Source organism: Blennius ocellaris, assembly GCF_963422515.1.
Source record: "Blennius ocellaris genome assembly, chromosome: 6".
NCBI classification, from domain to species: Eukaryota; Metazoa; Chordata; class Actinopteri; order Blenniiformes; family Blenniidae; genus Blennius; species Blennius ocellaris.
Genome location: NC_137655.1, coordinates 26,358,826 through 26,376,085, shown reverse-complemented (window position 1 = coordinate 26,376,085; position 17,260 = coordinate 26,358,826). Strand labels below are relative to the sequence as shown.

The 17,260-nt window shown below is 43.7% G+C and overlaps 1 protein-coding gene across 1 annotated transcript in view; it reads right to left on the bottom strand.

Annotated features, from left to right (window-relative positions):
• Positions 1-17,260, bottom strand: part of man1a2 (mannosidase, alpha, class 1A, member 2) — a 229,906-nt gene that overhangs the window by 162,327 nt on the left and 50,319 nt on the right. The window contains exon 3 of the mRNA XM_080498671.1: positions 15,276-15,537. Coding sequence (XP_080354797.1) covers positions 15,276-15,537 — 262 coding nt within the window. The remainder of the gene's footprint in view (positions 1-15,275; positions 15,538-17,260) is intronic.

Below are 17,260 nucleotides of genomic sequence, written 5' to 3'. Positions count from 1 at the left end.
CTGCACCATTCACGGTGCACAAATGTGCAAGTTGGAGATAAATGATGTGCCTCAATCGAAGCTCATTCAACATGTGCTAATCGGGCTTAATTAAGGCTACAAAACAGCTTTTGTGCACATTCAGGTGTGCACAAATAGTTTGAGAATGAATCATCGGATCCAAGGACACTTCCTTCTTGTACACTGTGCACATTCATAGATGCTTTTTTTTTATTCGTTTTTTTTATAGAATATTGGAAAACATCAGAGTCAGATGGCTTTGAGAGGCATGTTGGCCTCTGTCCTAATTTTTCAATGAGGCCAAACAGTGTATTGGAGTCTGTGACCTTCACAATGGCTGCTTGGCAGGCTGTCTGCTGCTGGCTCTTCAAAACAACTCCAATCCGCCCAGAGCTGTGTCATTCCCAACAGACCCTCAGATACTCTTATCCCTCATGTGACACAGACAGACAGACAGACAGACGGGGGATTTGTGAATATTTTGCTGTCCTGTGGGTTATGCATGTCCATACGCTCTGTGTCTGTCCACAGACATGCATAACCCACAGGACAGCAAAATATTCACAAATCCTTTTGTAACCAGCGGCCACGAGCAAGGCCATTACTTTAGCAATTATTTAAAGACGAGACAAAAAAAAAAAAAAGAAGGCCGTTGCTGGGCTAATCCCCCGCCGGAGGGCTTTATATTTTCTCACAAAGCCAGCTCTAAGGCAGCACACTTGGTACACTAGAGGGTGTTCCATGGGTCCTAGTAGATAATTGTGTAGAATCTGAAAGGTCTTCTTCATAAGCTATGTCAAAATACGTCTCCAGAGCCCAAAAGGTGTTTTTATGCACTTAGTGACCCTGTGACCTGATATGCAAATGAGGTCATGGTCACCATGGTGCCCCTTCTCCCCAGGTGGAGTGTCCATGTGTGAAGTTTGGTGACTGTGGGCCCAGGAACTGCTGAGAAATGAGGAGAAATGTTTATATGAAAATACATGTATTGTGCAACCATGACGAGCAAACTTCAGACCCTACCAATCTTCAAGGTCAAGGTCAGGTCACTTGGTGTACTGGGGGTTATCACTGGAGTGTGTATCATGTGTGTATAACATTTCAGAGCCCTAGCTCAAAAACCTAGGCCTCCAGAGCCCAAAATGTGTTTTTAAGCACTTCGTGACCCTGTGACCTACTTAATATGCAAATTAGGTCAAGGTCACCATAGCATCCCTTCCCCCTCTGAGATGTATTCACATGTGAAGTTTGGTCACTGTGGGCCCAGGGGTTGCCGAGATATAGGTAGAAACGTTCGAACGTACGGACGTACGGAGACTGTTTCAAGATCCCCCTTCGGGGCCTATCAGCCACGGCGGGGGATAATAAAAAGAAAAGTAAAAACCAGCTTAGCCCCCACAGAGAGGGGAAACTATGACAAAGCGTTTGGAGGTTACGGGAGTTGGAGAGCTCGGTTGGAGTCGGTCACGTCTCCAAATGACCTCCGATCAGTTCGACTCTCTCCGGCCTTCATGTTCCTCGTCTGTCGCACCGCCGAGGCTTAAAGGAGAGTGTGGCCGGAGTCTGACATCTGAGTGGCTTCCTGCGGTAAATACATCTATGGAAATATAAACTCCCCACCAAATTCAAGCAGTAAGAGTCCAGATAGGCTGTTTTCAAACAGTTCTCCAGCCCAGAGATCAAAGGATGGCTTACAATATGCGTGATGTACGGAGCCGACACAGAACTCAAACACCTCGGTCCCGTTGTAGTTTGACTTCTTTCCAGCACAGTCAGCATTTCAATGCAGTGTTTGTGTGTCGGTCTTTTAATGGAACAAAAACATATTGCATTTTTGATGTCTGTTTATACAACAACGGTGCTTGATGCCTCTGAAAACACAACATTTCAAAAACACTCGCGCTCTATTGTGGCGTAGACGGGCGGAAGCCTCCAGAATGCCGTGACTCCAAGTCGATAACCATGTGAAACTTCTTAGTTTTATAACACAGTCACTTGAAATAACAATCCAACTGTAGAGGCTGCCGGTCCATACTGATGTCCTCATCAGAGGTCATGTTTCTATGTTCTGTTTTTGAACAGCTGCTGACATGTTTACTTTGCACATCTCACTTCACACTAATATTTTTTGCACTGCTCTGTTACTTTATTTTATTTTTATTTTCTATATTTTATTCTCTTGTGCATATACTCATTTATATAGGTCGGCTTCAGCGTGAACGGCAAAATAAGAATTTCATTCTCCGTGAAACCTGGCTTTTACTCGCGATATGACGAATAAAACACCTTGAACCTTCTAGTGGTTTCTTCTCTGCCTGCATGTGTGTATGGTTTCATTACAAACACAAAAAATGGCGCCAACGAGTGGCCCGGCATGAAAATCACATTGTTTTTAAGTGTTGTTTTCTGTGTAAACTTGAAACTTTTCTAAAACAAAAACGCAGAGACGAAGCACTTTGCCTGAAAACGTCACGTAAACAAGACCTAAGAACCACAATGACATCAGTAAGTCCTCCTGTCTGGACTCTGGACTGGCAAGAACCAAAATGTACGCACTAGTTCCGAGTTTGTTTAAATACAATTGTGTGGAAGAATCACTCAGTAAAGTTATGTTGTGGTGGTTGTTGTCTTTCCAGCCACCAGATTACAGGACACCATCACCAAGCAACATTAAAGCACGTTTAATTACAGCTCCAACTGAAGTGGGCAGGTTGAAAGCTCGACTTTGATTCATGTTTTTTCCTTGTGATTGTGTTTTAAGAGTGATTGACTTATGCAATCAGGAGTCACAACTTAAATCGGTTCAACTTAATGACACAGCAATAAATCATAACATGTCATATCTGTATTCAGCCATATTGATTCGTCAGGCGATTTGATGATTTGAAGTTATGTTGAAAAATCAATATGATGACAACGCCATTCAGGTATTTATATTAAAGATTTCTCTGTGGCCATGTGGTCTATACGTTTTGAAAGGCGGCCCCTGATTGGTTCATAATTCTCTGACTCGCCCTGATGCGTTCAAATGTCGGGGCAGACGGCAGGAATTTGGAAGAATTTTCTTTCCAAGATGCTGAAGAATCATATTTGCAGAATCCCGACTAGTGGGACTGATTCTAAGGACTTATGATTGACCTAATTATTCATTTCCAAAATGTTGACACGTTTGGATAACTGCATATCATTCATGCTTTTCATTGAAGAATAGAATATTCTCTGTTGATTTTGATATGAGTGTTTACAATCATGCTTACTCCTTCAATTTATGTGTGACTGTGACATTCTAAGGCCTTGGGACTGAACGATAGGTGGCCTGCAGGTAAGACACAATAATCTAATATTCAATTAAAAACTAAGAGGGGAATAGAAATTATTTCACAGTTCAGAGTTTACTGGTGTAGATCGAATAATAATAATAATACCTTCAAAGAAAAAAAGACAAAAGTATATTAGATGCATTTTCAAAGATATCAAGAAAAAAAGGAAATATTTCCATGATAAGAAGCAATATCTACATAAATGTGTTACTCAGTAGTCCAGAATGCATTAGAATGCACCATTTACGGTCCATCTGTATTTTCTTTTTTGAAAAGCAAACCCACCTCCCCAGCCCTCACTGGTCACCTTCATAAAACAGATGTACTTAATAAAAAAAAATACAACATTTTCTTCTGGATGACCTTGTTCATGGACACTTTCATGGTCCAGTCAAAACAACTCCACACAATCCTGAGGAAAACACTGAGCTTCTGTCTCATTAATGTTTTTTTATTTTTTTTATTTGACTCCACCTACCAGTAATAACAGCTTTATAATTACCTTTTAGCTGCAATTGTATTGACAAAAACCCAAAAGCGATGTAATCACTTTAGTGATACCGTTCAAAAGAAGCCAGCTTTTCTTCAAAGGAAATAAAAAAGTGCTGAAGAATACTTTCAAAAGTTCTGTTAGGACGACCACAATTCTGTCCATGTTTTCTTCTCACAGATTTGTTTTCCCCCCCAAGAATAGTTACAAGGATTACACCGTCCAATACCAACTTCCTACCCTGCTTTATCCACCTCCGGGGCACATTGAGGGAACACGGCGGCAGAACAAGACAAACACACAACGACAGACAGACACACACACTCTCATTCACACCTGCAGCAGTTTAGAGACACCGTTTAACCTCAAACGTGTTTTTAGGGAGGAACCAGGGAACCCAGAGAAAACCTGGAGCAGACCGAGCGCAGACACCAACTGACCACATCGTCCAGCTGATGAGTTGAATTTGTATTTTATTGTACTTGTGAAAAGAACTAGAACTGTATTTATTACATTTTTAAGTTGAAAGGCACAATGTGTACACAGGTATGGTAGTAGTGCCGAGTCAGCAGAGTGAGTCATCTTCGAATCCCCATGTTTGTGGTGCTTCCAGTTCCATCTAAGTCATGTACAACACAGTACGAGTACTGAAGCATGTAAGTAAGGTTCAGCCATCAGATTCAATTAAAAATCTAAATGGAGTAAATACTCTTGTGTTGGTGTCGCATACTGTGTTCTCTGAAGCTGAGAAGAGCAAATCAATACAGAGATCCTTCTGAAAACCCTTTTCTGAGGATTGTTTAGGGCTGTGATGGAGGAAACTCCACTGGGAAAATGGCAGGAAGGAATACTGGAGGTGTGTTTGAACGAAGTTATTGAGTGGAAACTGAGGAGCTGCACCGATCAGCCACATTATGATGTCTTAGACCAGGGGTGTCAAACATGTGGCCCGGGGGTCAGAACCGGCCCGCCACAGGATCTAATCCAGCCGCCATGTGATTTTTTTATTTTTTTTTTATTTTTTAAAGTATAAATATGAAAACTGACTGGCTGATCTAAAAACACCAGTTTGGCAAAAATGACATTGGTCAGAATTTGACCCCCGACATTAACGCAATCTGTGGAGGTCACGTAATGCAACACCTTTCACAATAAAGGTGTCCAATTTATGTGAAGTGATACTTTAGACACGTCAACTAAAAAATGTCCAGATGATGACAAATTGTTTTAATCCTGAATAAAAACATGATATCCAGATGCAGATATTGTGTTGTTTCTTTTGCAAATATAATATCTGATTAACTTTAATATGTAAATTTCTGGTGAATTCCTGCAGTTACAAAAGGATCAAAAGAAGGAAAGACTGACATTTGTCCATATCTGCAGTTTAACATGTTACGTTTGACTTGTTCGGCCCCCCAGAGGTCAGATCAGGTGGATGTGGCCCCTCAACTGAAATGACTTTGACCCCTCTGGGTGAGTCATCGTACGTTCTGCAACAAGTCAGCATTTTGTCCTCAAAGTTCATGTGGATGAAACAAAAGTTGCTGCTGGTTGTGATACCGAGGTGTCAGAATACACAGTGAACCAGAGCTTCATTCACATGAGACTGTAAAAATCTGGCCCTCCACACCGTTAGAACAAATTTACACAACAACCTTTTCAAGTGAAACACAAAACTGTTGAATCGTCCGGCCAGAGCCACTGAAGACACAATCCCAACATTCAAATGTGGAACTTGAGCAAATGCTCCAGCTCCATGCCCTTGTAGAGGAGAACACTGCTACTGCGCATGCACACCACGGCCGTGGTCAATAGATCTTCTTCACTGGCACAAGTAGGTGGACAATAATAATGTTTCCTCCAGGGCCCGCTTGTTCAAAACTGTGAAATACATTTAGTCAACCGGTAACTTTAACTGCCCCGTTATCTTGTTAGTTCATTTTAACCAGACCTCCGCTAACTCTAACAGTGTGGTTGACTCTCACCGTGGCGTTCACTGGCAGCGCGGCGTTCAAGAAGGCCCTTCAACACTTTAATATAAATCAAAACTGCAATGAAGGGTTACGCCTTTATGGACCCTTTCACTTTCTATATCGTTCTCTCGGGTCAAAATTTAAATCATCCAGCTCAGTTTTCACGTTCCACTTTAAAACCCTGGCAGCAGCGGAGTTTGTCGTGTTTGACGGTGGTTTGATAGAGCAGATAAAAACCCCGCGCTGCCGTCCACCGCTACGCTTCAGACAAAACATGGAAGAGCGGAGATTTGAAAGTGGGCGGAGCCTCGGGCAGAGTCGTTAACCTCAACTTTGAGGGCGACGTTAGCTAACGGGATGACGAACCATGTTTTAAACAACGCATATTTAACGATCAGTTAGCTAACGGCGGGTTAAGGATTTAACTGGCGGTTTGAGCTTAACCACTAGTTAAAATAACCCAGTTTTGAACAACCGGGCCCAGAATGTCATGACTCCCGCTCCATATTCTCCTGAGACTTCGTCGTTTCAGAGTTGACAGCCACCGTGATCACAATCTGGCTTTATTGTTTGTCCATATGAATGTCGGTGCCGCACCATTCTTAATGTTTATCACATATTGTTCTCTGTGCGCATGTATGTGTGAAATCGTTACAAAAGAACAGCGCCAACTCATGGCCAGGCATGTTAACCACATCGGTTCCGTGCCATTGGACATCAGTTTTAACATGTTGCTGTGTAAATGCAAAACGTTTTCATTTGAAACCCTGTCATGTAAATAATTCATATTTCATGTCACAATTCAACAATAAGTGGAATTTAGAAAGCACCAATGTAACAAAGCAATAAAATAAAAGAATAGAAAGAATGCAAGACGAATGTAAAAATAGCCACAGACGTGCCTGCTGAAAACCAAATACAAACTGAATTACTACAAGACGGTTCTTAAAAGAATCAAAGAGAAATGGATCGTTAAAAATAATTTCAAAGAGGAAAATTCAAGTCCGTCAACTATGTTCCACCGCGGTGCTCGAACTGCAGATGTCCTCAGGGTGTAAATAGTGAACGGCGTCAATGGATGGATGGATGGATGGATGGATGGATGGATGGATGGATGGAACTGCAGATGTCCTCATGGTGTAAATAGTGAACGGCGTCGATGGATGCAAATGGATGGATTGATGGATGGATGGATGGATGGATGGACGGATGGACGATGGACGGACGATTGATGGATGGATGGATGCATGATGGATGGATGGACGGATGATGGATGGATGAACGGATGGGCGATGGATGGATGGATGATGGATGGATGGATGGATGGGCGGACGATTGATGGATGGATGATGGATGGATGGATGGATGGACGGATGGATGATGGATGGATGGATAGATGGATGGATGGGCGGATGGACGATGGATGGATGGATGGACGGACGATTGATGGATGGATGGACGGACGATTGATGGATGGATGGATGGATGGATGGATGGATGATGGATGGATGGATAGATGGATGGATGGACGGACGGACGGACGATGGATGGATGGATGGATGGATGGATGGATGGATGGATGGATGGATGGATGGATGGACGGACGATGGATGGATGGATGGACGGACGATTGATGGATGGATGGACGGACGGACGGACGGACGGATGGAGAGACACATAGAAGTGAGTGAGGGAATGTTTAACTTGGGACACAAGGTAGCGTCTCTGCAGACATTAACGTCTTCATTGAAAAGCTGCTCCGCCTCTTTAAGAGCCGCTACGTCAGGACAGCAGCACCTTTTAAATTGGACTTGAGGACTGTGCTTCCCATCAATGTATCTGGGCTCTACAGCCACAGTCTGCAGGGAAACTCTCACACGAGCTCCCTGAGGTCCGCCACAATCTGGAATGGTTAACCGTCGTCTCTGCGGCCCCAGCTGAAGGCGAGTTGATCCGGTGGGCAGTGTGCGGCGCGCCGACATGAGGCTGGGGTGTGGAAGACGCTTCTTTTTCTTTCATCTCCGGGCCCATTGTGCGCCGCAATTACCAGTAATTACCTTGCAATTGTGACAGCGCCACACACTTTAGTGGTTTTTGTTTACATCAGGAAGAAACCACTGTGATGCTGGAGGAAGCCCACGAGAGTCCAAATCAACTAGTTTTCATTTTACTGAAATGTAACTGTAGCTGTTCTTCTGTCTGTCTGTACAATACAGCCTATAAATGGGGCCTGCTATCTGAGGCTCTGTAGCCACATAAGGCTCTTAAACCTCCCTGTGGTGGCCCCCTGCAGTTTTCACAAATTACATGCAAATGTGCTTTTTTCCCCTTAAGCTTGTTGCACAACAGCCACTTCCTCAAAGGGACCGATCCCACGCCATCACTTTACTAGTTCCCCGCACTGACAGCAATTAATGTGGTTTTGTACACTGGATACCATGGATAGATAAAATAATTTGACTTAATGTGGACTGATATGGGAATGGACTGAATCAATTCCTCAGCCTTAAATGTAGGCCTTTTTGAAACCTTTCACAATGAAAAAGCCAACTGAATTCAGAGGAAAAGACTTTTGTAGGACCTCTAACCTCTCCAGGTCTTAAAGCCTGGCGTGTGGTGGTGAGGAAGCCGAACTGGAGAGCCCGGTCTGGGAAGACATTTCTTTGCCAATATTGTCTTTGCATTGTTTTTCTTTTCCCATTTCCACTCTCATGGCTCAATTGAGTCACGTCGAGGCTTCGGTAACAAAATATAAGGAGAAATAGTGCCAGACTCAAAGGTATGGTGGAGTTCGTCGAGGGTGGCAGTGTGTGAGGGGAAGTGCTTGTCGGCTTCTGTCGGGAAGTTTGCTCACCAAGCGAGTTGGTGTAAGAAAACATTTAAGAGTCATTCCAATTCTGTTCATGAAGCAACTTGTATGTTGCTGTAACAGCAGGAACCAGAGATTAACCTGCAGTAAGCGACATGTTTACAATTCTACCATGAAGGTGAATGGATCAAAGCTTAAGAGGACAGAATTCTTTGAGTTCAAGATTCTGGTTTGGTTTAATGATGGTCATTCGGAGTTTTGTATTAGTATTAGTATCAGTCACTTACTGGCTCTGGGTGATGAATCACTTGTCTCTAGCTAATCAGACTCAAAACAGAAATATATAGAAGCACAAGTCTTTATCTTTATTCTCCCCGAAGCAAACAAATGTCCAATGTACGGAGTATCATTCAGACCATTGTTTCCAGAAAAACTGTGAAAACTAGCAGCAGCACGTCTCCAGACTTTTGTTGGCTACATTCCCAAGACATCCCAATTACTCGTACCAGGACCGGTGGTGGGCGACCAGTGTTGTTCCAGCATTATTAAAGTACAAACCTCCCTGAGCCACAGCCCATTAACAACAGCTCTGCATCAACAATAGCAGTGACAGGCCAATAGAACTGGAACAGCCAATAGTCAAATTCATTCCATTTCTTTTTCTTTTTATAGCCTTAAAGCGCTTTTTATCTGCAGACACTGGTTTAATGGCCGCTAATGTTTAGGTCACATAATTAGCCGAACAGCCAAAGAGCTCCGAGCGGCTGGGTTTAGGTGGTGAAACATGACTGCATATCCAGTGAAATATGGATTTAAAAGCCATTAAAGAATGATGAATTTTATATCCGCAAAAACGCAAGTCAACAGTGTGAAGGTGAACAAAACAGACATCAACCTACGAAGTAAGTAGAAATCTTTACTAGCCACATTTGTAAAATCAAAGTGTCCCACTATCGAACAAACGCTAATCCCTGCACGATGAAGAGGCGATAAAATCGAGCAGTCGCCTTATTTGGAGACGGCAAAACGTTTCTCCGTCTCCCCATTTTCCACCTTTGAATGTTAAATGTCAGCACGAGCTGGATAAGGACAGTCGAACATGTTTAACAGCTTTCAGATGGACTGAATTTGATTTTGTGGTTATATTATTGTCGTTTACACAACAGGAATTTCATTGTGTTTTCTATGTCTGTTGACACAACAACGGTGCTGAAATGCTCCGATTCCATGGTCCATGGTTATAGGGGGGAAAACGCAACTGTTCTGAAACTCTGCCGCTAAATAGGTATTCAATAGGTAAATAGATGAAGAACAGAAACATTTGCCTGCAGAGTGTCAAGACTTCCAGTCCAGATTCTCAAGGGACTCCAGACTTTTATAGTCGAGTCACCCGTACGAGCAATCCAACTCCATTGTCTGTCCATACGAATGTCCCAATACCCGTCAGTGTGAATGCTTATAGTGTGTTGTTCTCTGTGCACATGTGTGTAGTTTCATTACGAAAACAAACATCAACATAGAAGCTACGTCATTTTCAACAACTGTGCTGTTTTCTTCTAAACTGCTATTTTGGGTGAAAATGGCGCCATGGAACAGGAAAGGCCTTCTGAAGCCAAAACACTCAAGACATGTTACACTGTTGTGTAAACGGGACCTTCGTCCCACTCAGTATCTCACAGTCATGAACTGGACTGTGCATTTATGTTTTTGATACACAAGAGCAAGCAACACTTGGTTGGATCTTTCTCCTTCCAGTACGCCACAAAAACAAGTATATATTTAATAACTGCACTGAAAAAACTCAGGATCATTCTTGCAGATTTCCAACTACATTTTGTCATCATTTGAACAATCCATTGATCAAAAAAAATCAAAAGTCATGACCTTGTAATCTTTCGATGCGGTCCGTTCAGGGGAAAAAGGTGGGGAAACAAGTAACTACATATCATAGGAGGAGAGAATATAAAAACTAATGATCCACATTCTTTAAAGGTGTACAGGAGGATTTTCCCGAATTTTAGGAAAGACCCGCCCTCTCCACCTTTTGAAAAAATGCACATGCGCAACGCTGTACCTGCTCCGAGACGGAACGCCTACTAGAACGTGTAGAGAGACGTGACGAGCCCAGTTCTCCTCGTGCACGCTCTGTTTACAAGTCACAAGTCGGCGTTGCTCACACAAGCTCACTTTACAAGAAGATTTGCACTTTTTTCCGCTATGTCAGACTCGCCACCGGTTAGTGAAAGTCTATTTACGACAAGCAAACATTTTTAAAAGCTGAAGGCGTAGCTCACCATTAGGGGTGTGCGATATGGACAAAAAATAATATCTCGATATTTTGGGGGATTTTGACGATAACGATAATTAGACGATATTCTTTAAATGTGTGTTTTTTTTACAGCCTGAGTTATAGCTCAGATGTCCTGCTGGACCAGAAATCCGTCGTTGTTGCAAAGTGTGGCACCTTCTGCAGTTCATTCATCAGAGTTTGGCGACATGAATCATACAGGTTGGGCAGAGCAGTTTCGCTGAAATATTTCCGACCAGGCACTGTATATCTGGGGTCCAGCGTATTCACAAGCTGTTTAAAGCCTTCTCTCTCTCCACCACCTGAATCGGCACCATTTCTTTTGCTATATAATTGGTGATAGCATTTGTTACGTCTCGCCATCGGGTGCTTTTTTTGTCACGAGGCAGTTTTCTGTTGATTGAGTCCGCTAACGTTTGTTGGCTGTGTCGTGCAGCAGGTAACGTTCCCTTCGCCGACTTAGGTTTTTCTTTGGCAGCTAGCTTTTGACATTCTTCGTATTCCTTCGTGTGGTTAGTCCGCAAGTGGTGAAACGGGTTGGTTGTCGAGCTGCATTTAGCGACAACGGCTTTTCGACATACTTTGCAGATTACGGTCTTTTGGGTAACGTCAGTCTTTTCAAAGCCAAAGTACTTCCATGCAACTGAAGTCGATCCACGTCTTGGAATTAAATCTTCTGAAGTTGGAGCATCCGCGGGCGGTGTGTCCATGTTGTCTTTCAAATGTTTCTGTTTAGAGGCACGCTAACCTGCCGGGAACACGCCAGTGAGAGATCATGTGACCTGCTGAGGTTTGCTGCTTTACGCAAGTTACGTAACTCTTGTTCAGTGAATGTGTGGGGGTCTCAACGTGTGTTTTTGGTTGTTTTAGTGAAGTCATTTGCATACTCCATAACGTAAATTTGCACATCGTTAAAACAACAATGACGATATTATCGTAAACGATATATATCGCCCACCCCTACTCACCATAGACACCTGAAAGCACGCATGCGCAGAAAGTGAAAACTAATAGATCCACTCTACTAGGGACGAGCACGTACGACGGCCTGACGTAATATATTACCAGAATGATTGACACTTGGGAGGACCAATAGTCTTGATGATCCACCCGGACAAAGAACATCCTCCTGTACACCTTTAAAGGGTCCCTGAAATAATTCTATTAAAATACACCAGTATTTAGCATTATTTTTCCCCCTTTCGAATGATATATGACACACCAATGACAATCACACCACTATCTTGCTCTTGAGCGCCGAACGTCTAAAAATGCCTTTAAATCTCCCGCCCTGTGAATCTGACCTAGTTTTCCCAACTTGCCGTAGTTTTGCGCTGTGACGTATGAGGGGTTATTTACTTCCGCCCACAACAGCTGATCGTAGCGTCTTGTTTACATGTGCTCTGCATTATCGCGTTATTTAGCAGTTTTTTAGAGTCATGCCTAAGCGTTGTGTTGCGGCTGGGTGTTCCCAAATGCCCAGTCCGTCTGTAAGTGTCCATAAATTCCCAAAAGATGAAACTTTGAGGAGATTATGGACAAAACAAGTGCAGCGCACTCGCTCCAACTGGACACCAACAGAGGCCTCCTATCTCTGCAGTCAACATTTCACGGATGACTGTTACGAAACAGCACCCGCAATCCGAGAGTCACTTGGTTTTGATGTGAAGAGGAAACGTATCCTGAAACCTGGTTCTGTCCCCACCATTTTTAAACGGCTTTTTAATGGATTTTTAAACCCAACCTTCAGTAAGTCTTTTTAAAACCTGCTAAAACTTAAGACAAATAGACCAATAAACTTTGCAAAACACCCACTCTGACACAAGGGTAAATACCCGGTCACGCACAATATGTGCACACGGGTAAATACCCGGTCACACACAATATGTACTCACGGCTCAAACATGTATGGTTGAACGCCTTGATTTTCTTCTAATTCTTCCTCCGATGATTCCTCTCCTTCATCTTCGTCCAAAACCAACGATACGTCACTTAAATCTTCGCTAACATCGCTCCTAGGTGCTTCTGTATCGCCAAACCCCTCCATTCTTCAATCAGCTGATGTTGTTTTGGCTGGGACATATAACCCCTCGTACGTCATATCCGGTCTAGCTCAGGCGGCTCACATTTATGGCCCGCAAATATACCGTCGTCTGCTGCATCATGTAAAGTCAATTAAAAGGGTCGGAATTCGGACTTTTATCTGGGAATGTTATATACCTTTCGAAAGCATATTTATTCTTCTTTCTAAAGATGAAATCTGAAAAACATTTCAGTTACCCTTTAAGTGCTGCGCTGGGATGTAACTTGTAGACTTCAAGGTGTTAAAAGCAATACTTGTAGTTTTGTCAGTCCTGTTTCCAAAAATACCGCTGTTGAAATCATTACTTTATGTCTTCATGACACATGAACATTATAAGAAGAGTAAGGATGAATCACCTTCCTCGACTTTGACTTTACAGGATCAAACTTCAACCTCAGAGGCTGATTCAAGAGAAAAGCCAGACAATCAAAACTGTGATTACGCCTTGGAATCACCAGGCAATCAGGAGAAGGAGAAGCCGCTATGGCCTATACAGCTGCTACTTTCTCACTCAGTCGGATGGACATGGTATTCTCTCTGAATGGTAATTATGGAGGGAACAAAAAGGGCATTTAGAGACAAAGGCGAGTGGGACCGCCACCATGCGAAAGGGACTCTTATGACTCCGAGTGCCGTTTCAAGAGAGACGATACAAGGCAATTATGCAGGAGAATTTGCTGTGTGTGCGTGTGTGTGTGTGTGTGTGTGTGTGTGACCAGACAGAACCACCAGCATTCTGCACATGTGTCGCCCTTGCCTTCAGTAACATCTGGCCCCGAGGCAGACGGCAGACAAGAGAAGGGTCCAGTCGTACTGTGTCGTCCAGCAGCAGGGATTTAAGCTGGAGCACAGATCAAACTCAAGGCAGGAACTTTTTACCCCCTCGACTGTGAAACAGCCACCGTAACGTTTGAATTTGATTGAGGGGACGACGGTACCAGTTGAGGGGCATTTAAAAACTTTAATTTCATGGTATTGGCTCATGTCCCATGAACGGGCAAAAGGCAGTGACAGTACATCAACTGAAGTCACTTTTTTGTCTCTTTAGATAAGCAAACCACAACTGGTGAGTTTTCAGAGGTATAAAAGTGGCGTTTTCAGAGTTTTCTGTCACAGGTTTGCATGTTCTCCATTTGCATGCAGCGGTTTTCTTCCGGTGGTGGAGTTTCCTCCTGCAGTCCTGATGGATTTATGTTTCAACACAAAACTGTCTTCATATTTATTATTGTTTTAAACCATCAGCTCCAAGCGCCCACCGTTAGAAGACATTACATTCGGCTGGCTAAACTTGGATGATATACTGTGCAACTCGTGTTTCAGCTGTTCGACTTCTAACTTTTGTATAATTTTGTCTGAATTTTCACAACGAAACACGGAGTTGTCAAAGTGGGATCCAGAGGTAATAAATGCATTTGTTGATGTGCGATACGTCCTTTAGTGTCTACTCCCACTTCCTCTGGCTTGCCTAGCCTTGGCTGCACAGCGTTGCTTTGTTGTGAAGGAAATAAACCTTAACGTTGTTATAATCCTGTATTCAGATTGTTTCGTCACACAGCATGTGGTCGCAGCATGAAAGCGGAGCTGCAGCACACACAAGTCAAGACTTGTTTCAAAGACAAACATGAGAGGAAACAACTTGTATGTGAAGGGCTGTATTGTGTATTCCTGCACTGACGGCTTCAACAGCATGGCGACCCCGTGCAGCTGCTCTGAGCAGGATCCTGCCCACAACCTTCTCCTGCTGTAAAGCCTGCAGGCAGAGCGGCAGCACATCTTTCTGTACGAGGCACGTGCTTGGAGACGAATGCTTCTGTCCGCTGAATGTGAGTTTTAATTAAGACCAGTGGAGTCGTTTAAAAAAGGAAAACCTTGACTAAACAAAATTGGACTTTGTGTATTCAGACTCAACATATTTGATTAATTTCCGTGAAATTGCTCATAAGGTGTCGAGGAGTCACATTTTGTGATTTCACTGTCGTGACCAACTGTTTTCTTTCAATGTCAACATTCAATAATGTCAAAGTGCTCAAAGTCTGAAGCCTATTTTCTAGAATGACAATATGGAAATGGTTGAGAGGGAAGATGAAGGTGGATGCACATTTCTCCAGCAGAGTGAATACATGTACAAACATAAATATGTAGATATTGGGGACATGTTGATGTGGACAGAGCAGAGAGACGGTCATGAAGGTTTCTACATGTTCAGTCTGAACCTGCACCAACGCCCTCATTGGCCATTACAGCGCCATGACATCTAATCATGTGGTCACTGGACAAAGTGTGTCTTACCTCTCGGATCTTGTCCCGCTTCTCTTTAACGTCGGGCTCCGTCGGCTCCCCGTCACTGACTCCCACCACTTTGGGCATGGGGACGGGCGGCAGGGGTTTGGGCCCGGCGTCCTTCTTTTTCAGGTCCTCCACCACTTTGTTCTTCTCAGTCTGAATCTCTGCCTGCAGCTCCTCACGGGACTTCCTCAGCTTCTCTTTGGCCTCCTGCAGCGCTCGCTCGTGGTCTGCACGAATCTTGTCTCGCAGGCTCTCCTCTTCCTCCCTGCAGGACAGAGGACGGGGATAAAAAGGTACATTAATTTCTTTAAGCGCTGCTTGGATCCTGATTTATTCTACATAAAGTGGTCACCAGTGCACACAAAGAATTACTTTATCTTGCTATGACAGTGAGGGAAAAACGGGGTTAGAACACTAGTATTGTGCAAGTTACTGAAGATGAACATTAGCAAATAGGTAGAAAACAAATGTTTCTGTATTGAAGATCAAACTAACATCTAGGTGGAGAGAGTTCCCTCTGCAGCTGTGAGAAACCAAACCATCCATATTTGGATCATGTTGGTTAAAAAGAAAGAATAGATCAGATAGAAACTCCACCCTGAACTCAGGTCTGACAGCTGCAGAGGAAGACGACACGGGGGGGGGGGTGGGGGGGGGGGGGGGGTGGGGGGGGGTCATCTGTGGTTCCACACGGTGCAAACAAGCCCCAGGGTGTTGACACAACTGTACCCCATGAGGGTGTGCTTCAGTAATGCAAAACAAACTCTGCAGGAGGCTCCAGCAAAGGGGACGGCAGGACAGACGCTGGAATCTTCACTTCTAACTGACATGAAAGACTGCAGATCACTATGGCAGGATGTTGATTTACACTGCGGCCGCTCAATTAATCCAATCTCAATCACGATTGCGATATACGCTGCAGACGATCTCAAAATTCATATAATCGATTATAATCAATGAAAAATGATTAGATTGTGTTTTCGTTGTGAGACACGCCACCCTACCGCTACGCCCCCCCACCCCCACCCCCACGTGTATGAAGAGTGGAGCCCCAGGCTGGCGTAGGTACCAGATCTGTGCCATCCCATGACGGGTCACATTATGATTGGCTGTAATGACATTTTGAATTATTACTGGCTGGAAGTTTCTCCTGTCACAGCATGAAGCTAACGTTAGCTTTCACAGTTAGCTTCATAGCTCGGTGGAGAGCCGTCTGGCTGTGTGAGGTGAACAGGACGCTACGAGTGGTTTAATGCCTCTGGTTTAACTTCAGGAGAGTGCCGAGGCTGAACGTGTCTGGCGGAGCGTCGTCTGATTTTATCAAGTGTCCTTCTTTTGCCCACTTTATGCTGTCAAGACCTGTGATTGACGACAGGGACATTTAGTCTGCTTCTCATATCTTAAGCAGGTGAAACAATAAAGTGAGTGGTTTCCGAGGCTGAAGATCAATATTGTGGCTCCATGAATGAGAAGGATGAAGCTTTATGATGTGATATTAGGACCAAACATGCAGAGGAGGTTCATCATATCCTGGACTGCAGAGGGATAGTGGTGGGATTTGAGCTTGTATGTCCCTGATCTTGTCCACAAAGAAGTTTAAAAAGTCACTACAGTACAGTCTGCCTCACAAAGCACAGGAGCAGGCCAAGTAACAAGGGACACAATAGAGCTCATGGTGTCAAACAACACTTTGGGATTCTTTTTGTTGCAGGTTATCAGTTTAGCAAAGTAGTCGGATCTCGCCTCCTGAGTTGTATTTAGGCAGGACATTAGACGTCTGGGATGTAGTCTGGGAACTTCAAGCTTAGTGGAATTCCACAGGCGCTTGATTTTGCGACATGATCTTCTCTGGTTCCAGATATTTTCATCGAGCCAGGGACATGGCAGCTTTCTGGAAGCATGGTTCGATTTTAGTGGTGCCACTTGATCTAAGATAGAGCCACAGTGTAAATTAAAACAATGCATAAAACCATCATCATCATCGTCAC